The 24,366-nt window shown below is 35.4% G+C and overlaps 1 protein-coding gene across 1 annotated transcript in view; it reads right to left on the reverse strand.

Moving 5' to 3' along the window:
- The window catches only part of SGCZ (sarcoglycan zeta), a 196,889-nt gene that overhangs the window by 65,191 nt on the left and 107,332 nt on the right, over positions 1 to 24,366 (reverse strand). The window contains exon 3 of the mRNA XM_054720323.1: positions 9,276 to 9,363. Coding sequence (XP_054576298.1) covers positions 9,276 to 9,363 — 88 coding nt within the window. The remainder of the gene's footprint in view (positions 1 to 9,275; positions 9,364 to 24,366) is intronic.

Consider the following 24,366-nt stretch of genomic DNA (forward strand, 5'->3'; position numbering starts at 1 on the left):
CTAAAATCATAGGCATCTGCTTCAATATACTACTTTCCCAAATGGATTAATTAATAAACTAATTAATAGTAGTTTAATTAATATGATTGATATTAACAATGAGCCCTTAAAAATCAACGATGTATTTAATCATTTTACATGTATGTGTAACATTAAACCTAAGTGTTTTGTTGATCTATTCTCCAAGATTTTCAGCCTATTTACATAAAATATTCATTCTTATTAAGTTGTCCCAGGCTACTACAGCATTCTCTAAGTTAAAAAAATGAGTCAATGAAAAAAACATAAATTTGGTACATAAGAATAATCTGTAACCTTCTACGTTTTTTATGTTCTACACCATCTGCAGTCAATTAAGCAATTCCCAGGTGTTCACAGTAGTAATTGCTTCAATGCAAGATTACATGTCACTTTAGGGGTCTTTAAATATTTATTATAAAATCCTCATCTACATTTTCCTCCATTTATTTCAGGACAAAACATGCTGATGTTTAGTATTTACAAAAATAAGCTGATTGGGCTTGTTGAATTAATTTGTGTATTAAATTTTATTATAAAATTTGCTGAAAGTATAAAAACATAACGATGTTGATTTAGTTGTGTCTATTCACATTCTTAATTCTAAATCTAAAATACTTCTAATTTGTGGCTAAGATTTCAATTACTCAAATAGTGTGTCATTTTGTCAGGACTACTATACAGTGGGGAATTTAATGGACGAAATTACTCATCAACTAATTTCCTTCTCTAAAGGTAAAAAAACAGTTTTTCACTCTTAGATGTGGAACAGGAGAGAAACATGGAGGCAGTGTAGCATTATACCCATTTCATAGATGAGCAAAGTAAAATCCAGAGACTTGGTCAACTGTACAGAATTATTTACACGGAGATTTAATAAAAATTACAAGTACTAACATACACAAAATGCTTCAGCAAGTATTCCCCAAATTTCGCATATATTCATTTATTTAATCCTCACATCTACTTTATGAGATAAATACTGGAGGAGATGTCCAGTGTGACTTGCATAAGGTCACAGAACTGGGAAGTGACAGCTGTTCTAGGCCCAGTGCTATAAATTATTAAAATGTAATACCTTCCATAGGTTGATTTTTTCATCCATCCAGTGAGAGATCAACCAAAGGACTTGTATGCATGCATATAAATTTAACCAATGTACACAGACACCAGGGGGGTGAGGGCATGAGTAAGGGGTGGGGGCAATGGGGGGATAAGGACACATATGTAATACCTTAATCAATAAAGAAAAAAATGCAATACCTTCGAAAAACTAGTTTCCCAGGAAATGGTGATTTCTAGGTGAACATATTTCTTTATATTGTTTTGATATATAAAACATTATTAAACAAGTCCTCATACTATTTTTTCCTCATACTATTATTATTATTTAAAACCGATATATTTTTTTAATACTTAAAAAATGTATTTTTAAAATACTTTTCATTGAACTTATGCTCTAATTTTTTGGTTTTCTAGAATAATTCTTAATAATTAATCATAATCAAAGTGCCTCTTTAGCACATGTTTTGAGTCTAATCTTGTAAAATCTTAGGACATAGGAATTAACTTAAATTTGTAGAACATTAAAAAATGCTCAGTGGTTTAAACAATCCATTAAGCATCAATGTATATTAAATTCTTAATTATAACATAGTCACTATTACAATTTTATGACTAATGATGTGATTAATCCTTAAAATTAGGTGTTTTAATGCACTTCTTGCTTTTCAGAGGTTTTATTTTGTCATGATAGTTGGCTGGTAATTTTTTTAAAAAGCTCATAAGCAAATTAGCTTGAAGCATATTGAACAGAATAAAATGCTGATGTCTCCATCAACCCTGCTGTGTGCAGTGGTAGACTCAGAAATGTCTCTTTAAAGTTGTGCTGGCTTTGCTTTCCTTCTATGGGGATGCCTGTGGTGTGTGTGTGTGAGTGCGTCTGTGTGTGTGTGTGTGTGTGTGTGTGTGTGTGTGTGAGTATATCTGTCTATCTTGGCATTTGGGGGCTGTACTGAGGTGGGCAGAGAGCCATTGACACAGTTAAAAGACGTAGGGTCTCCAGTTTTTACTCAAGTGTATCATTTTATCATCAGGTTACTTGATTTCTGAAATGAAAAGATCCAGCTACAGTCACAGTCACTAAGATTTTTGGGCTCTTTCTTCATCTGATCAATGACAAGTCCAGGTGAAGGTACATATCACTGAAACAATGGTCACACACATCTCTTGCAGGTAGGTCTAGATCTTTATCCTTGAATTAAGTTGAACCAGTAAACATATTATATTTTGCCACCCACAATTATTTTTATGTAACTGCACTTTGTTGCCTGGTTCTCTGCATTCTTTGAAGCACTATGACAAAGTATGAACAGGCCCAATGCTTCTTTGATGTAGAGTTGCTAAAAGCAGTATACACTGCATCCCCCAGTTTTCTTTTTATTAATCAACTAGAGGCCCGGTGCACAAATTCATGCACCAGTGGGGTCCCTCAGCCTGGCCTGCAGGATTGGGCCGAAACCGGCTCTTCAACATCCCCTGAAGGGTCCCAAATTGCGAGAGGGCACAGGACAGACTGAGGGACCCCACTGGTACATGATCGGGGCCAGGGAGGGACGCAGGAGGTTGGCCAGCTGAGGAGGAACTGCAGGAGGGCTCCAGGGCGTGTCTGGCCTGTCTCGTTCAGTCCCGATCAGCCGCACCCCAGCAGCAAGCTAACCTACTGGTTGGAGCGTCTGCCTCCTGATGGTCAGTGCATGTCATAGCAAGCAGTTGAGCGGCCTTAGCATATCATTAGCATATTATACTTTGATTGGTTGAACGAACAACTGGTCAACTGGACACTTAGCATATTAGGCTTTTATTATATAGGATATGTACATTTCATTCAGTGTAATTTTGGTTTCCCATAAGAAGCTCATATGTTTTTTCCTTAAATGTAGTGGTAGCACATAATTAGTTACAATTCCCTTGTAACTCTACTACCAGGAAGGTCAATGTAGTTTAATTAATTACTCTATAGGATACAAATAGCTTATATATAGATAAACTGTACTAATTTTAATGTATTTTTATATATGTATACATTTTTATCTCCTTATAAACTTACTATATTTTCTAAATGTTTGTTTCATCCTATGAACTATATTATTTGTGTATATCAACTCAAAGTGAGAAGAAAACAAATCAGAGGGAAATATTTTCCTTACACAACTCTAAAAGTGTAATTTTTTTCTTATCAAGCATATCTTCTCTAGTCATAAATAAAATGAGTTTGATGTTTAAGTGTGGAGTGGATTGACAGACCCTGGAAAAGGCAAAGGGCCAGTGCGGCCACATCTGTTCTGGCCCATCTGCTGCTCATTCATCAACCCAACTCCCCGAGTACCTCCCTCAGAAGTCCCCAGGGCAGTGAAGGCAAGCAAACTCCTCAGATGCTGAAGCAGCCTGAGTTCGCTCTCCTGCAGAGCCCTCTGCACTTGTTTGCAGTATTGTGTGGTGATTAAGCCTGAAAATGTGAAATATTTAAAGAAAACTGGTACTGAATGTAAATGTCAATGTGTTTAATTTCTTGCCCATGGCATTTTTTACTTACTGCTACATAGTTAGATGTATTTAAGAATTACTTTGAAGAAGTTTAAAGCATTGAAGAAATAGTGACTAAAGACAGACAAAAAACAAACAAACAAAATTGAAAAAACAAAAGCCCTGGCTGGTGTGGCTCAGTAGGTTGGAACATTGTCTCCAAAGGTGGCCTGTTGGGTGCATATGGAAAGCAACCACTCCATGTTATTCTCTCACTTCGATGTTACTCTCCCCCTCTGTCTCTCTTTCTCTCCAACCCCCCTCTCCCTCCCTTGCTTCCCTCTTTCTCTAAAATCAATAAAAACATATACTCTGGTGATTTCTTTAAAAATTTTAAAGAAAGAAAAATGAGGAACTGTAGATTGTAATTGAGGTTTTTATATAATTTGATATGCCCTGATTCTTGAAAAATGAAAATGACAATATCAATGATGAGTAAATGATTCTGACAATAACAGCTAGCAATTCTAGGAGTTAATTAATTTTCCCAAATTTATTGAGCACTAAATAAGAAGAATTATGATGAAATACAAGTTCCCATTTGAAGCATAAGATTGTGACTGAAGCACATTTTAAAAGAAAAATTTCAGAACAATGACATTCTAATTATTTAATACCCAATTAGTCTTAATATTTTACTGGGACAATGATATAGATGTGGCAGCATGGAGTTTATTATTTTTTCAACACAGGACCACATAGCAATCATTCTGGGTTTTTAAATCAACATTGTTTGTGACTGAAATTTAAAATAAGGATGCTACTAAACAAAAATAATTAAAACCAAAACTATCTTTTCTCAGTAATATTATTCCATGTTCCAGTTTTTAGTTTATCCTCCTTTTATTTTTATTTTCCTGCTATTGACTGATAACAAGACATACGAAAGTAAAAAAATATATATATTATTACTTTTTAGCCATTGCTTTATCAAAATTAATACTTTCTAATGCAATGTAAGAATAAGCAACATATAATTTAATACCTTACTCAAGTTGGCTAAGAGGTATTGAAGAGCAATTAATTTGGTGAAATTAACATTTATATTTTTAAACTATTTAAAATAGTTTGTCTTTTCTATAATAGATCAATGTAATGTTATTGGGAAATAAAAGATAATTATCTCCATGATATTATTCGAAAGGTAATTATATTTTTAGAAAATCCAATTACTATAGAATTAATGATCAGTTTTATGAACAGAGTTTATATCAAAACAACATAATATTACACATGCACTGCCCTAAAAATGATTTATTATTCTGTGTATCACATTAGAGCAGTTTCCTAAGAAAATGTGATGTGTTTCACAAAATGCATACTTCACATTTTACCCATGTTATTTGATGAAAATGTCCTGTAATATAGAAACTATTATGCTATCAACATATGTTATATGAACATATAATATATAAAATCACACACCCTTTATGTTACATATAAAAGAGGAACACTCTGCTAACATAGACATTTATCGATTGAAAAGTAGAAATTTTGACCTGGTTAATGATTCTGGTACATGTTTAAGAAAATTCATATTTTTTTTCTTGAAGGAATCTGACCTCTTAGGATCTTGTATGTTCTTTAATCACTTCTTAAAAACAATCTTAGTCCTCTCAGCTTTATTCTAAGAAAAATAAATTGTGTAAAGAATTCTTGAATTCACTCATCTTCTATGAAAAACTGAAATCTTACATGTCATTGGGGGGTGGGAGGACAGTATTCTGGTATTAACATAAATTTAATACAAAGCCTAGAATTTTATAAGCACACAAAATATATTTCAATTGATTTTTAAACCCCAAATCTAAAAATGTTGATTTATTTAATTTTGAATATGTCTGAGCTGTCATATGTATAAAATGTTTTCTTTGCATGTATTAAGTTAGAAATGATCTGGTTTCATATTCTCAGAAAGAGTCTGGGTTAGAATAAACACATCAGGTCTGCTCAGGCCTTCCTTCCGTTACCCTTGCAACTGTAATCAGCAGGAAGGTAGGCTTGTATGAAAAAAATGAGAAGGGCAGGATACAAGAGGAATGGATATTTTCTTTGCTGACCAATCATATATAGAATTTTGGGAAAATATGACACAGGTAGCTACTGATAAGAGACATTTTATTTTCCCTTAAATAATGGGAATAAAATGCAGAAAAAGAATTCAGTCTATCACACGTTTCTAATGGAAATTGATAGACTTAGGGTAGAAATTAGAAATGTTTTACTTAGAAAATGAAGAATAAATAAATTTATTTTTTGTAAATGAGTCCATTTTTGGAAGTATATTTTAAAATATTGCAAAATAGTATCATGTTTATACTATAAATCTCGACTATGCTAAAAAAAACTGAAAGAAATTTAAAAAGTAGCAGGAAAAGAAGGTTAAATAGCTATTTTATGTCAATACAACTAAAATTAAAGTCTTTAAAAATGAATACTGATTGAATACATTGCTTAAATTCATCCTATTATATCTTCAAATTCTACCTAGAGATAAATGTATCCTGATATGATGTAAAATGTTTCCACACATCAGGTATACTTACTGTGATGTGTTTTGTAGTATATCTTCACAACAGTATTGTAATCCAGTACATATTCCTCAACTACTATCACAGAGATACATTGGATAGAAAATAATCATAAAATTTCTCAGGTAATAGCAATGTATTTATAACTTAAGTGACTATATAATTACTAGAGGCCCGGTGCACGAAATCCGTGCATAGAGGGGGAGGGGTCCCCTCAGCCCAGCCTGCACCCGCTCCAATCCGGGACCCTCAGGGGATGTTCGACTGCCGGTTTAGGCCTGATCCCGGAGATCTCCCGATCCTCCAATTGCCCCCCTTGACGGCCTGGTTGCCCCAACTGCTTTCCCCACTGGCCTGGTTGCTCCTAATTGCCCCCCTCTGCCAGCCTGGTCACCTTTAACTGTCCCCCCTGCTGGCCTGGTCACCCCTCACTGCCCCCCCTGCCAGCTTGGTAGCCCCCTACTGACCCTTGCTGGCCTGGTTGCCCTCAACTGCCCTCCCCGCTGGCCTAGTCACCCCTAACTGCTCCCCCTCTCCCCCCCGCTGGCCTGGTTGCCCCATGCAGCCTGCTTGTTCAGTCATTTGGTCATCCATCATAAACCCCCCTGCCAGCCTGGTCACCCCACGCAGCCTGCTGTTCAGATGTTTGGTCATCCCTCACTAAACTCCCTGCCAGCCTTGTCGCCCCACGCAGCCTGTGTTCGGTCGTCTGTCTGGTTGTTTCGGTTGTGACGGCCTCTGGCTTTTTATATATTAGGATTACAATCACCATCATCAAAAAACCTGATTCAAAATACAATTGTCTACCATTTCAGGTACTGAAATTGCCTTGATTCTTATAATATTCTTCTAAATAGGTGTCCTTATCTCTGCTTTAGAGATGAAATAACTGAGTCTCCAAGAGATAAATTATTTTTGGGAGTCTCGATAGTTTGACTTCAAATGTGAACACTTAATTCTCTCTATGCTCCCCCTTTTCTACATATTCCTTTGTCCTCTTTAGGTCCATTGAAAAATACAAAGCAATGAAAAGATGGAGGTCACCAACAGTAGATCCCAATGACCAGGATATTAAACAGTTTTTAGTTTAAGCCTCAATGGATTGAGCATATTTCCATCCACATATACATTAATATCATTAGCTTATTGATTTGCTTCATTGAAAACAAAGCATAACCTTTCTCCCTCCACCTACCCTTTTCATTCTTCTGCCTTTTCATTCTTCTATTTCCCCCCCCTCAATTGACAAATACTGATACTATATTAAAATAAATTTGAAGCAAAGGTTGAAAATACAATCATGATCCTATCTTTCTTTATATTTCCAGCAGGAAAGCATGCAGCAAATGCAAATGGCATTTGATTTCTCCCTATAATCAAACAGCTGTTTGGCTCTATTAACAATGGTTATGTAGCTATTGTATTACAGTGGACGCTTGTATATGTCTTTTTGTATTTAATACACATTTAGGCATTTCCACCAAGAACCTTTTCTTTTTTAAATCAAGATCAGGATATAAAAGAAAGTTTTATCTATCTAAAGTGTTCTCAACATTAAGAAAATCATGATATGAAAAAATCTGCCAGCTTAAAACTGTTTCTGCAGTTCCAACATTGTAACAATAATGAGTTGGCAGGTCATTGACACTAGTGCCTGGTGCTTCTGGACCAATTCTGTATCCATAGACATATTTCTTTTCTCTAATTTTGAATACATTTACATATGATCCCAATTCCTAATTGATATATTTCTATATATCACAAAATACTAACCAGTTAGTATTAGTAATTAATAGATACCTACTGACCAACTCTTATACTTTAAAGATATGTAAAATAAAATTTAATTATTATAATCAAAATGAAATTATATATTTTGGAAATATATGTTAAGATATAAGTTCCACTTTTGGTTTCATAAAATAAATAGCGTACCAAGAAGTATTTCATATACCTACAAAGGAACTAGAAGGAATCAAACTAGTGTTTATAAATCTCATGTTTTAAATGATATAATTTTGTGTAGTTTAATTAGAAATATTAGAAACATACATGTGCATTAAAATGATGCTGTACTTATCAAGATAAGAATAACTCAGTCCTCAAAATTGTAATTTACCATTTGTAATATAGTTTCATACATACACACATAACACACACAAAAAATCAATAACTGGTAGGCAATTTTCCCACAGAAAATTGTTATATTCTAAAAAAAATATTTTAGCAATTACACATAAATTCAATCTTTGTATTATCTTACATAACTATAACTTTTAATTTGCCTTTCTTCTTACAAAAATTGACTCAAATAATAATGCCATCCTATATAATAAAAGACCAATATGCAAATTATCTCCTCAGGAGTTGGACCCACCAGGAGTTTGACTGCCCACTATAATGTGCACTGACCACCAGGGGCAGCGTGGAATGAAAGAAGGCCCTAGCCAACAGCCAGCAGCTGAGGGAAGGAAGGCTCTGATTGGCTCTAATTGCCGTCCAGGCCTAGGGACCCTACCCATGCACGAATTTCGTGCACTGGGCCTTTAGTGTATTATGAACCTCTATATTAAAATTATGACAATATGATCAAATATGTATTTTATCATTAACCTATATTTAATACTTCTAAAGCCTATTAGCCTTAAAGTTTAGATGATTCAATATCAAATTTATAAGTAATTCATAAATGTTAGATTTATTACATTCAACTATTATGTCACTTTTAATTTATATAAGCTAATAATAATATTTATTGGTAAATTATTTGCCTAAAATAAAGGATACATAGACCACATAATGTTATATCTTACATGTTTGTTCAAGCCTATTTACTATAATTGAACACATACTAGGGATATATTTGGTAACAAAACTGTGCAGCTTATAATTCAAGAGTAATAATAGCAAAATATATATAATTCAGCCCCATAATAACACATTGACAAGAGGAATAACTACCGGACAGAGGAAACCATAGCTAGCCTCATGACAAATCAAATCATGTGCAAGATCATTGGGCTGTATGGGATGTCTAGTTACATATTAGAGAAATAATATACTTTTGCTTTTCCCAATTTCAACAACAAGAGTTTTAAATGGAGTAAGATGGTAGAAGCAATTTTACCCCCAAAGACTCACCTACTGTCAGCTGTCCAGTTAACTGCCCCATGTGATTTCTTGCATTCACTGTTACATTCCTGTCAGACTGTAAGACCAGTGGACTATCCTGGGAAACATGTATAAAATAAAGAAATCAAATAAAAAATAGAAATATAGTCATAACTTAATATATAAAATTATACTCTGTTTGGGTATTATCAAAATTCTATTTTGCTTATATTGGGCAGTTATTTTAACATCCCAAACATTGGTTGAACAATATAAAAAATATGGGTGCTTCTTAACTACTGTACAGAATAGGAATGTTTCTACATTGGTAAATGGGCATTAACTATTGGGTGCAAGCATTGCCAACTTTACTGGTTATTGTATGCATCATAGGCATTCTAGTCTCTCTCCTTCTCCCCTCCCAGGGGCCTGATTTTGGAGATATTCTAGACCTTATCCAACTGAGAAAGTCTCTTTTTAAGCTGAACTTGCAATTTACAGATCTCAGCTTAAATGTTATCGCCTCTAAATTGCTTCCCCTGAAAACTGTAACTATAGATTCATTCAATTCCCAAATTCCCACTCTTCACTTATTTTGTTCAAAGTACTTATCATAAAATGAATTTATTTTGCTCATTTATGGGTTTACTTGATTTTTTACTTGTTTCTGTCATGAGAGAAACCATCCATGGCACAGGGACCGTGGCTATCATGTGTACACAACTATATCCCTACTACTTAACATACCGCTGAAGGAAAGCATTTACTAAGTGCTTACTGAATGGATAAATACATCTTCATGACAAATATTTAACCATCTACCCCATGTACAAATTATTTGTGAATCACAGAATGATTTAAGTAAGGAGGTATATAGAACATAAAGTGTTTGCCTGTAAATTCTCCTTTAGTATGCATAACCTTGGTTGATGTTTCCTTCTATCGCTGGCCTAGTACTTAATAGTAAAATCATTTATGGAAGGACATTATCATTGCCTAAGAAACTAGTATATGAGGCTTTTGCCACCACCTGTCTCAGACAATTAACTTACAACTGACCACATTATCATTTTTATGATCTAAAACGTAAGCAGGGTGATTATTTACAAACTGTCCATTCATTCATTCAACAAATATTTGCTGTCTCACTCTGTGTGACAATGAAAATATCTCCCAACAGTATCTTCACAATCAAGATGGTGTGTCACTTCCATGTCAATGTAAATATACACGTACTTTCATATGCAAGCCATATAAAAACTCTTTCTAGATTAGGATTTGGAATCTGTGATTTGGATATACATAGGAAGACTATAGGCATTTTTTTCTAAAGTTATTTTGTGCCCTTTTTGGCAAGATACAAAGCACTGAGCAAACACAAGCACACACAAACTTTCTCTTAAAAGTGTGCTTTGCTAATATATCTAAACTAAGACTTGATTTTTAAAAATAATTTTCCACATTTTGAAGATGATATGTATTTTGTGAAGTGAGGCAGAGTTGTACAAAAACCACTATAATAAAATTTCATTCCCTTTCATTCTCATCACAACTTATTTCTTTTTGCAAATAGTGTTATTTTTGCAATTTAAAAAACTTATCTTGCTCTAGCCGGTTTGGCCTGTGGACCAAAGGGCCCAGGGTTCCATTCCAGTCAAGGGCATGTGCCTAGGTTGCAGGATCCTCCCTGGCCCCGGCCCTAGACAGGTGTATGTAGGAGGCAACCAATCAATGTGTTTCTCTCACATTGATATTTCTCTCTGTCTTCCCCTCTCTTCCACTCTCTCTAAAAATCAAAGGAAAATATCCTCGGGTGAGGATTAAAAAAAATCTGATCTTTTTCCATAGATACTTCTATGCTTCAGGTATTCATCTTTGAAGATATCTGAAGTATTTTAAATTAATTTGATCATTTGTTTCAAGAAATATGTTCAAATTCTTCTTACAATATAGATTGAGACTGAGGACTTTTTTGCAAAGAATTATACCCAGTAAGGATAATGCACAAAGAAAAAGCTCATAAAAGCACAAAAAGTATTTCATTTTATGTTGGCAAAATAAATACATGTTACCTATGTATCTTTAAAAAAGCTTTGAATTAAATAACATTAATTTGAATGTTAGAACAGCAGAAGCCTATAAAGCACCTTGCTGTTCAAAACATACAAAATTTTGGTAGAATTTTCATTCACATTTTTTCAATATTTTATGATATAACATGTATGGCTGTAGTTTAGATATTTTAAAATCAATGACACTATATGCTTTCATTTGCATTATTAAATCTAAATTTCTGTAAACTGTAGCATTTTTTAAAAAGTATGACCATTTTTAAATATAATTTTAAAACTATGATTAAAATAGCAATCTTTTTAGTGATTAAAAATATAAACACACAATCATTGTTTAATAGCATGCTATTCAGCTTCCAAGTGTTTGGATTTTTTTGGATTGTTTTTATTGTAGTTTATGTCTAATATTATGCCATTATGGTCTGAGAAGATGTTTGATATGATTTCAGTCTTCTTGAATTTGGGGAGACTTTGCTTGTGACCCAAGATGTGGTCTATTTTTGAAAATGACCCATGTGGCTTTGGGGTGAAATTTTCTGAAGATGTCAATTAAGTCCATCTGATCTAGTGAGTGATTTAGGGTTGCTGTTTCTTTGCTGATTTTTTGTGTAGAGGATTTATCCAGTGATGTCAGTGGTGTATTAAAGTCCGCTACTATGATTGTATTGTTGTTGATCTCTCCCTTGATATCTTCCAGGAGTTTTTTTATATATTTGGGTGCTCCTGCATTGGGTGCATATATGTTTATCAGGGTTATATCCTCTTGTTGTATTGATCCTTTTAGTATTATGAAGTGGCGTTCCTTATCTCTTCTTATGGCCTTCACTTTGAGGTCTATTTTGTCAGATATAAGTATTGCTACCCCAGCTTTTTTTTTTTCATTTCCATTTGCATGAAAGATATTTTTCCATCCCTTCACTTTCAGTCTGTGTAAGTCCCTTGTTCTGAGGTGAGTCTCTTGTAGGCAGCATATATATGGGTCATGTTTCCTTATCCATTCAGCCACTCAATGCCTTTTGATTGGAGCATTTAGTCCGTGTACATTTAAAGTTATTATTGATAGGTACTTGTTTATAGCCATTTTTATTTTTTGTGCCTGTGTTCCTTCTTAACTTTTTATTTATTCTTTTTACACCAGTCCCTTTAGCATTTCTTGCATTGCTGGCTTGGTAGTGATAAACTCCCATAGCCTTTTTTTGTCTGTGAAGCTCCTTATTTTCTCTTCAATTTTGAATGATAGCCTTGCTGGATAGAGTATTCTTGGATTCAGTCACTTGCTTTGCATAACTTTGTAAATTTCCTTCCATTATTTTCTGGCCTAATGTGTTTCTGTTGAGAAATAATTTGATAATCTAATGGGAGATCCCTTGTATGTAACTTTCTGTCTCTCTCTTGCAGCCTTTAAGATTCTCTATTTGTCTTGAACATTTGCCACTGTAATTATGATGTGTCTTGGTGTGGGTCTTTTCAGGTTCATCTTGTTGGGTTACCAAAGAGATCAAAGAAGAAATTAAAAACATCTGGGAAACTAATGACAATAAAAATACAACAATCCAAAATCTATGAGACACAATGAAAGCAGTCCTGAGAGGGAAGTTTATAGTTCTATAGGCTTACCTCAAAAAACAAGAAAAAAATGGTAGTAAATCATCTAACTCTACAACTTAAAGAATTAAAAAGAGAGCAACAAGAAAAGCCCAGAGTGAGTAGAAGGGAGGAGATAATAAAGATCAGAGCAGAAATAAATGACATAGAAACCAAAAAAAACATACATACAAAAGATCAATGAAACCAAGAGCTGGTTCTTTGAAAGGATAAAAAAGATTGATGAACCTGTAGCCAGTCTCACCAAGAAGCAAAGAGAGAGGACCCAAATAAATAAAATCAGAAATGAAAGAGGCAAAACAACAACAGACCCCACAGAAATACAAAGGATTGTTTAAAAAAATACTATGAACATCTCTATTCCAACAAACTAGACAACCTGGAGGAAATGGACATATTCCTAGAAAAATACAACCTTCCAAAACTCAATCAGGAAAAATCTAAAAATCTCAATTGGCTAATAACTATGGAAGAAATTGAAGGAGTCATCAAAAAGCTTCCAGTAAACAAAAGCCCAGGGCCAGACTGCTTCACAGGGGAGCTTTACATTCAAGGAAGAACTAAACATTCAAGGAAGAACTAAAACCAATCCTCCTCAGACTATTCCAAAAATTCAAGAGGAAGGAACACTTCCAAGCTCATTCTATCAAGCCAGCATCACCCTAATACCAAAACCTTATAAAGACAACACAATGAAAGAGAATTACAGGCCAATATCCCTCATGAACATAGATGCCAAAATCCTCAACAAAATTCTAGCAAATAGGATCCAGCAGTACATCAGAAAGCTCATACACCATGACCAAGTAGGATTTATCCTGGGGATGCAAGGTTAGTACAATATCCGCAAATCAATAAACATGGTACATCACATAAACAAATTGAGAGATAAAAATCACATAGTCATATCAATTGATGCAGAAAAAGCATTTGACAAAATCCAACACCCTTTCTTGATAAAAACTCTCAGCAAGTTGGGAATAGAAGGATCATACCTCAACATCATAAAAGCCATATATGACAAACCCACAGCCAACATCTACTCAATGGGCAAAAGCTAAAACCATTTCCCCTAAGAACAGGAATAAGACAGGGATGCCTACTCTCACCACTCCTGTTGGACATAGTACTGGAAGTACTAGCCATTGCGATTAGATAAGAAGAAGAAATAAAAGGCATCAAAATTGGAAAAGAAGACGTAAAACTGTCCTTATTCACAGATGACATGATATTGTACATAGAAAACCCTAAAGACTCCATAAAAAATTATTAGACTAAATAAGTGAATTCGGCAATGTAGCAGGATACAAAATTAACACCAAGAAATCACTGGAATTTCTATATACCAATAATAAACTTATAGAAAGAGAGACTAAAAAAGAAATCCCATTTACCATCACACCAAAAAAATTAAGATACTTAGGAATAAACTTAACTAAGGAGGTAAAAGAACTATACACAGAAAACTACAGGACACTGAAAAAAAGAGATAGAAGAAGACATAAACAGATGGAAGAACATACCATGTTCATGGATTGGTAAAATCAACATCATTAAAATGTCCATACTACCCAAAGCAATCTATAGATTCAATGCACTTCCCATTAAAATACCAATGGCATATTTCACAGACCTAGAATGAACTTTCCAAAAATTCACCTGGAATAAAAAAAGACCCCAAATAGATGCAGCAATCCTGAGAAAGAAGAACAAAGTAGGTGGGATCTCAATTCCAGATATCAAGCTGTATTACAAAGCCACTGTTCTCAAAACAGCCTGGTACTTGTACAAGAACAGAAATATAGACCAATGGAATAGAATAGAGAACCCAGAAATTGACCCAAACCATTATGCTCAATTAATATTTGACAAAGGAGGCATGAACATACAATGGAGTCAAGACAGTCTCTTCAATAAATGGTGTTGGAAAAATTGGACAGATAACATGCAAAAAATGAAACTAGACCACCAACTTACACCATACACAAAAATAAACTCAAACTGGATAAAGGACTTAAACATAAGATGGGAAACCATAAAAATACTAGAGGAATCCACAGGCAGCAAAATCTCAGACATATGCTGAAGCAATTTCTTCACCGATACCGCTCTTAGGACAATGGAAACTAAATAGAAAATAAATAAATGGAACTACATCAAAATAAAATCTTTTGTACAGCAAAAGAAACCATCAACAAAACAACAAGAAAGCCCACTGCATGGGAGAACATATTTGCCTAAATTATCACTGATAAGGGTTTAATCTCCAACATTTACAGGGAACTCGTACAACTTAACAAAAGGAAGATAAACAGCCCAATAAAAAAATGGGCAACAGACCTAAATAGGTACTTTTTGAAAGAAGACATAAGGAAGGCCAAGAGACATATGAAAACATGCTCAAAGTCACTAATTATCTGAGAGATGCAAATCAAAACAGTGCGGTACCATGTCACACCTCTCAGAATGGCTATCTCAACAAATCAACAAAGGACAAGTGCTGGCGAGGATGCAGAGAAAAAGGAACCCTCATGCACTGCTGGTGGGAATGCAGACTGGTGCAGCCACTGTGGAGAACAGTATGGAGTTTCCTCAAAAAACTAAAAATGGAACACCCATTTGACCCAGTAATCCCACTTCTAGGAATATGTACCAAGAAACTAGAAACACGAATCAGAAAGGATATATGCAACCCTATGTTCATAGCGGCACAATTCACCATAGCTAAGATTTGGAAACAGCCTAAGTGCCCATCAGCAGATGAGTGGATTAAAAAACTGTGGTACATCTACACAATGGAATACTATGCTGTGTAAAAAAGAAGGAATTCTTACCATTTGCAACAGCATGGATGGGACTGGAGACCATTATGCTAAGTGAAATAAGCCAGTCAGAGAAAGATAAATATCATATGATCTCACTCATTTGTAGAATACAATGAACAACATAAACTAATGAACAAAAACAGATCCAGAGACAGAAAAGCATCGATCAGACCTTCAAACCTCAGAGGGAAGGTAGGGGCGGGCTGGGGTAAGGGGGAGAGATCAACCAAAGGACTTGTGTGCATGCATATAAGCTTCACCAATGGACACAGACAACAGAGGGGTGAGGCATGAGTGGGAGGGTGGGGAGGCAATGGGGGGATAAGGACACATATGTAATACCTTAATCAATAAATAAATTTAAAAAATATATAAACACACAGCTATCAGAGGTAATGAACAATCCGCTACACTATTCATGTAGACATCTATATATTACTGTTACACCTGTATGGTAAAATGTGATCAGGTGAACTGAATCAATACCAAGCAACTATTTTTGGTAAGTAAAATGTAATGCATGTAAGAACATTATTTTCATTGACAAATTACACCATCATTTCTGCATTATAGATAAGTACAGAAACATTTTGAGGGGTTAAAACCAAGGCCTATTTATCTTAGCTCCAACTCATAACCTTTTACACAAAATTCCTTCAGTACCAATTTAAAAATATGTATGTGATAAAAATATCTATGGTAAAAATGATACCAACTCTTTCAATCATCTAAAGAGGATACAATCCTAAACTATTTATAAATCTGATAACAAAGCCATTTTAAGTGAAAATCAGTACCAAGAAACTACCTCTTTCCCCAAAAAGATTGACATTTAAGTTTTTATATTGTCTTTGCATTCATTTCTCGGACAACCGGATAACCGGACACTTAGCATATGATGTGCACTGACCACCAGGGGTCAGATGCTCTGACTGGTAGGTTAGCTTCCTCTGGGGTCTGGCCAATCGGGACTGAGTTGGGCTGTACATGCCCCGGAGCTCTCCTGTGGTCCCTCCCCGGCCACGATTGTGCATTGGTGGGTTCCCTCGGCCTGGCCTGCGCCCTCTTGCAATCTGGGACCCTTTGGGGGATGTCAGAGAGCCAGTTTTGGCCTGATCTCGCAGGCCAGGCCAAGGGACCCCACTGGTGCAAGAATTTGTGCACCGGGCCTCTAGTAGAAAAATAATGCAAAATGTTCTTTTTATTGCATTGCCTTTGTGATAGGCTGTGAAATTGAGTAAGGGGGAAAAATGATTCTTTTCTGCCGGGGTTCTTTTCCAAGCCTTACAACGGGTTCAGCATTCTGGAGAAAGGGGCTGTGCATAGATGTTTAAAAAGTCCAGAGACGAAAGATAGTTTTGAAAGGCATTGGGGTTCAGAGGAGCTTCAGCTGAAGGGAACTGAAGACTCTCCTTGTCTCAGAACCCTGTGCTTTTATTAAACACAATTTGTCCCAAGGCAAGGTGGAAATATACACTTCAAAGGGTAAGGTATCAAAGGGTACAGAAGCATTATCAGTTTGGAGAATAGCCTACAGCTGTTCAGGTGTTTGGCCAACAGGAGGCAATAAAATGCCCTGATCTGTCTGGCAGCAGACAATCATCCTATTCAGGTTTGGGGGTAGTACCTTTTAGCCGTTTCCAACAGGTAAACTATATATGTGGCTCACCCTTGTTGAGCCGCCCAAGTCCCATCAACCTTTTGATGGAACTCTTGTAATTATTACATGCTGGAATTGGTTGTTGGCACTTTTCTTTGTATTTCTATTGAGCTCACCTTTGTTTATCATAAATATTTACTGAGTACCTATGACGTGCCCAGCTCTTTGCTCATCAATGTGTGTAAAACAGTAACAGAAAGAGACACACTTTCTTCTCTTACAGACTTTATAATCTACCAAGCCACACAGACAATAAACCAAGTAAACAAAAAGTAGGACAAAACAGAGAATGTTACTCACAAGCTGCTGTGATAGACATTTCTCTAAAAAAGTATGTTTTGCTGATGAGAAGATGTGTATATATGTGTATAAGGTGTTGCATGTATATAGGCACTTCAGATTCCTATATTCATTCTCTCAAGACTAACTATTAAATTGTAGTAGAAATAGCAGTAGAAACAGCAGCGAGGATGTGCTGGTAATTAATCAGTGCTAGATCCTGCTCTAAATACTTTACATCTATGAGTGCGAAGTAAAATTGCCCATGAAAAAAATTAAGAAAGTGGTTGTAAGACAGGCAGTGAACCCTGACTGATTTCAAACAGTGAGTCTACCAAACGCTGACTGCTTGACTTAGCAATTCACAGAACGTCTCTGTACCATCCTTTCTTTATCTGTAAACAGGGTAATGATACATGATTTGTGGGGTTTCTAAGGAATTCATGATATAATATATACAAAATGATCAGACGAGGGCCTCACCTTTGCTAGGGGCACTATCAGTGTTTGCTTTAATTATTTATTCCGCACTGCATTCCAGTACTCTACTAATGACAGTGCTAGCTACCATCCGCTGTGTTTCACTGTGAAGACACTGCAGCAAAGAGTACAAGTCAGTTGCTCTAAATCACACAGCTAATCAATAACAGAGGCTGTAGTCAAACCCAGCAGTCTGGATCTAGAATCTCCCCTGCCAAGCACGGTAAGATACTGTCTCTCTCGTTGGTGATTAATTTCTAGGCTTTCTAAAATGGCAAACCAAACTATTGAAATAAATTCAAAATAATGGGACAAATATAATTTAAACTTGCTTTAAACATCTCAGTCTCTGAAATATCTGATACATATACTGCCTGAGAGGTAAGATCTGACCTCCACAGTAGCATCATCCAAGTTTCAGTGGGTCTGGTTCATTGTGTTTGCCCAGGTTGGAGAGGAAGGCGGATACTCCTGACAATGCCCTCCACACACACATTTTAGAACACATCACCTACGAGAGCCTCCCTAATTGCTATCCTCAAAGATAACTTGAATTAATGATACATATCGTTCCGTGTAGATGGCATAAATTTGATATGTCATTTCTGGAATTTATCAGATTTTACCTGAGTTTTACCAGATACGTTTTCTAATTAATCCTCACTGACAGAAATTATAAAATTTTGTAATAACTTACATTATCTCCAAACTTTGTCTCCCTTTTCCTCAATATCCAATCAGCTATGTCAGAAATGTTTCTTAAATACACCTTTTCCTGTGACCCCTCCTGTAACAGACTGGTAACTCACATCATGATAACCACTTCTTGCTTAAATTGATTTTTTTCATATCCACTCTTAGGTTTAAAAATAGCCTATCTAATAAAGAGGGAATATGCAAATTGACCATCACACCATCACAAAGATGGCAGCACCCATAGCCACAAGATGGCAGTGCCATAGCCACAAGATGCTGGTGCCCAGTGCCTTTAGCCCCACTGGAGTCCCCCAGTCCTTTCAGTCCAGCCCGGGGGGCAGCAGGCACACAGTGTGGCCGGACCTGCCCTCAGCCCTCCAGCCGCCCAGGGCCGGCCTGAGGCACAGGCAAGCCTCAGATGGCAGCTGCCCAGCCACCCAGGGTGGGCCCGAGGCATAGGCAAGCCTCGGATGTCGACTGCCCAGCTGCCTAGGGCCAGCCCAAGGCACAGGTAAGCCTTGGATGGTGGCTGCCCAGCTGTCCAGGGCCGCCTGAGGCTCAGGTAACCAGGGCAAGCCAATGCTTGTGCTGCCAGCAGTGGCAGCAGCAGAGGTGTGATGGGGTGTCGCCTTCCCTGATCGCCAGGTCACCTCCTGACCCTGATGGCTCCCGGACTGTGAGAGGGGGCAGGCCGGGTTGAAGGACGCCCCCGCCCTCCAGTGCATGAATTTTCATGCACCGGGCCTCTAGTTTTTAAATAAGAAAACATTGGCATAGTTAAATTAAAGCAAAACAAAATAAAACATGTATTGATTCCTCATTCCCAGTATGAAAAAAATTTACGTTCTTAACATATAAAGTACTTTATGATATGCTCCAATTGTACTTTTGAAGCTCTATTTCACACCCTACACCTTGTAAGAACTACCCACATTTCCATTTTTCTGAAAATATGCCACTACTGTGTATTCTCATCTTCTGTTCCCTATGCCTGAGATTCTTATCCACTTCTCCAAGTTGGCAAAACTGTAGCTATTTTAAAGTCTCAGGTGACAGTTATATCCTCTGTGACGCTTTCCTGTCCCTCCCGAGTTAAAAGGCACCTCCCACTCTCCAGCGCCTCAGCTGGGGTTGATAACAGTACTTGTCACAGGACTTTTTGCCTTTGCTTCATGTTGATCATTCCTTTGTTTATATCCTCCATTACACTGGAATGTCCCAAAAGCAGACTTTTGAAAGTATAGTTTGCATCATGCTTGGTACCTACTTCATGTTCAATAAATGCCTGTTGAGGGAATGAACTGATCCTTACACATTTATGATGCAGTCAGGCTGCATGTGCTCACTTGGGTTTGTGTTCAGATCACACAGAGCTTACCTTGCTACTATTCTTTTTTTTTTTTTTTTTACCAAGAGCAAGGATTTTTTTTTAAAGACATTTAAGTGGAACAAGTCATATCACATTATGATTTGATTTATATTCATCATCTTTTGCTGCTCAAGGCAGATACCACATTCCTTTCCTTAAATATTCAAACCACTCAAGAAGCTGCAAAACAGGTAATTTTTAAAATTCTTTGATTAATAAAACAATTAATTGAAATTGTTTTCTTCATAATGCAAATTATTGATCAATGAAAGGAATATATCAATAGCTGTTAGACTGACTTCCCTGAATTATCGGTGTTCATATGTTAACTTGAATGTGAAGTAGTGCAGGAGAAAGAGCATTTATTCATCAATCAACTTTTCTCTTTCAATTTTCAACATGTTTTCTGAGAATTTCCTCACTGTGGTTCATTTTCTGTTATGAATTATCTAGTCATGGAAGTCACTGATAGGAATATATTCTGAGGATGTTCTGACTCCCGATTGGCCTCTGTCTCTGCCCTGACTCTTTCAGGCGATGTAGTGAACACAGCGGTCTAGGCATCCTCCTGAGGCCCTCCTCATCCCAATTACTACCCAGGAGTGAGCCTGCAGAATAAACCGTAACCAATTACATTTCTTTTCCCTTTTACTTCCTGAAGTAAAAATTGAAGAAGAAGGATGAAAACGATTCAAGGAGTTTTATTTCTTTTCTGATCCTGCTCTACTTTTGTTCTATTTTTTCCATTCCAGCCTTCCTTAAGTTATTCTTGTTTATATCTTGCTATATTTTTGTACAATGTTTGTCATTTTAGCTATAGTTTCTAGAATAGGTAAGGTGTAAATAGGAAAAATAATGTACAATAGTATAAATTATGTTAATATGCAAATGCACATATTCAACATGACACAATGATATTGTGGCCATTTAAATTGACACCAAGAAATGCTGAAAGTCTAAATATGAATACAGATAGATAGTTACAAAGTTATGTAGCTACACCCATCTAGCAATTTAAGATCAATAAAAGAATAATTTGCTTCCATAGCTTTCAAGCAATGAAGTGACAAGAGAATTTGTTGAAATTAGAATTTTGCAGACATTTTGGTTGAAGCTATGCTTTTAACTATAAAACAACCAACATAGTAATGTGTTTTTCAAAATAAATACCATCCATTACTAGATCTCTTTAGATTTTTAGAAAGATTATAGCCTACCAGAGAATATAAATATTACATAATTATTTGCATATCTTAAGATAATTTAAAGAAATATTTTCTCCACATATAAAGATTACAATGGAAATAATTAAAAAGCAAGTGCGTCCTTGTGAGAAAGAAGATAAAAATTCTTTTCTTTCAATTCAGAGTTTCTCCGGACACCAAAATTACACTATTAATCACTAATCTGGAATATTTTATTGAAAATATGTAGCAGTGCATTAGTCTTCTGTACTCATGTCCAAAACACTCCTGATCTGGGAATCCTCTGATTATGCATTAGAAAAAAGTGAAAATCGCTTATTACTGAAGAGATAATTTGGAACCTTATAGTAGCTCCAGAAATCCACTTGACATTTTGAATGAGCCAAGGTTAATAGGTTAACACTAGACTCACAGGTTATAGGTACAGTAAATTAATGGACAGAGTAAAAACAAATGTAACAGAAGATTTTCTTCTCCTAAAAAAAATAAGTGCAAACATTATATAAACTAATAAACCTCATATTCAAAATTCATCTACATGTTGTGATAGTGCTCTTATAGAGTGCATTTAATATAACATGAAAATATATAAATGTCACTGGGCTAATGTGGTAGTCTATGATCAGTTTATCTGCAAGTGGGGAAAACAGGCATTAATTAAGCTACAGTTTGAACATCTTAAGATATTTTAGAAAAATTTTTATGACCTTCAAGTCTGAGAATGATGTGTAGCTTGGGAGAAATAAATGAGAAGTAGGTCAGTTTATAGAAATCATTGCAACATGGCCTTGCCTTCTTCATGCTAGCAACTTAACTTCTAAAAATCAATAGACATTCTAAATAATGTAGCATAATGCAAAGGCAGAAAGCTTTTAGCCTTACAAAATACTCAATAAGCAGCTGAACCGTCATCATGACATATACTTGGCTGCCACTTTGTGTTTGATTCCAGAGGATGCTAAAACTTCTTCTAATACTTGAGACATTAATCTTATGAAAATACATTTAGCCGATGTAGCCTCCAGTATATGGGTTGGAAATACTATATTTTACAATGCAAATGTAATTATCAATTTGTCATAGCCTGTTCCAATCATACTCATATAAAATATTTACTGGATTTATTAATAAGGAAACATGAGTAGAAGTGACTCCAGAGAAACATTGAAGGAAAAGGCAAATTATGTCCCTCTTGAAAACAAAAACACATTTTTGCAAGATGAAATTATTTCACTAAATTTTTAAGCCATTAGAAATTATGCCCAAGCAAAATTATATTGCCTTGCTTCTCTTTAACTCATAGGCAACTGAGGTGCTACCTGAAACTAGCTGAATGAGACAGTAAAATTTTTAAAAAAGAAGGCCCTTCTCTAAACACCTAGTTCAATAAAGGCAAATAAATATATTGATTTTTTTTTAATGAAGGTCTATAATAAATTTACTTCCTTAAGAAGTTTTACTGAACATACTATTTTATTAATCTCTGTAGAACAATGCAAAACTAATTTGCTCATTAGGATCAATGTTAAGTATAAACTGACTAGTTGAGGTAACTCAATGTTTGTTATTCTTAAATTTCCATGTCAATATATTGACCAAAGTGTAATGCTGAGAATCTACCAATTTAAAGCTGGAAAAGAAATGACCAAACCATTTTAAAGGTGTGTACTCACTTTGGGCTAGAGTAATGGTCTCCAAAAATTGTCTATTAAAGTATTGTTTTTTAGGGGGTACAGGCTCTCTCTTTAGGGTAAAAAAGAATCTATTAAAAGTCAACTGATAATTTTAAGACCATCAGGGGATCTAAACTCAGAAGAAAACTAAAATCAGTGTAAAAAAATCGCTGATTTTTCAAGATAAAAATATTCCTAAAAGATTTGGTATTGTTAAACACATCAATATATATAAAAGCCTAATATGTAAACTGTCCCCTTGGGAGTTCGACCAACTGGGAGTTCGATCTCTTGCTATAATGGGCGCTGACCACCAGGAGGTGACGCAAAACTAAGGGAGGCCCCAGCCAGCATCCAGCAGCTAGGGAAGGGAGGCCCCGGCCTGCAGCCGACAGCTTCTAGGGACCTTACCCATGCACGAATTCCATGCACAGGGCCTCTAGTTGAAGAATAAATAGGAATGTGACCTATTTCTGCCCTAAGAAATTTAAACATGACAAATGAGACACTCATAGAAAGGACAGGCTATTGGTTTTTGAGATAATTTAATCTGTGATTGCATTAATCCTTGGATGATCATGTAGTTATCAATTAGTAAAAAACTGCACTAAATGCCACTAAATCAACCTTGTATTAAATGAACCTTAATTTTGTTGATAAAATCATTAGTAATTAAAAAAATATAGTAACAGGTTAAAAATTAAGAACCTCATGGATAAAGCTCAAATGTTATGAAATGACATATGGTTTAATAGGTAAACTGTTCTTGGCCTCCCAACTGTTTCTGTTGCCCTACATCAACTGATCAGCACTGCCCAGGAGAACTATCTGTGATAATGAGAATTGCTGGCATTATCCAATAGAGTATCCACCAGTCTCAGGTATCTAATTAGCACCTAAAATTAGAAACTAATTGTAAATTTTACTTAATATTAATTAATTTAAAATCTAATATCCACATGTGGCTAGTAGATATAGTATTGGAAAATATTAAAATATAGAACTATCCAGTCCCATCAAAGTACCCTCTTTAAAGAATTCACTCCCTCTAATTTCTGTATTCAATTTTTAGAACACCTATTATTTTTTTATATTGCTTGAAGTAATTTATTACATTTAGCCTTTTACTCTTTTATTGTTTTCAAATTTTAAAGCATCAAAAATGAATAAATAATACATATATCATTGCCATTATCAAAGATATATCATGGTATATGAGGATTAATGTACAATTTTTAAAACAATGTAAACCTTAAA

Source organism: Eptesicus fuscus, chromosome 8 (genome assembly GCF_027574615.1).
Source record: "Eptesicus fuscus isolate TK198812 chromosome 8, DD_ASM_mEF_20220401, whole genome shotgun sequence".
NCBI lineage: Eukaryota > Metazoa > Chordata > Mammalia > Chiroptera > Vespertilionidae > Eptesicus > Eptesicus fuscus.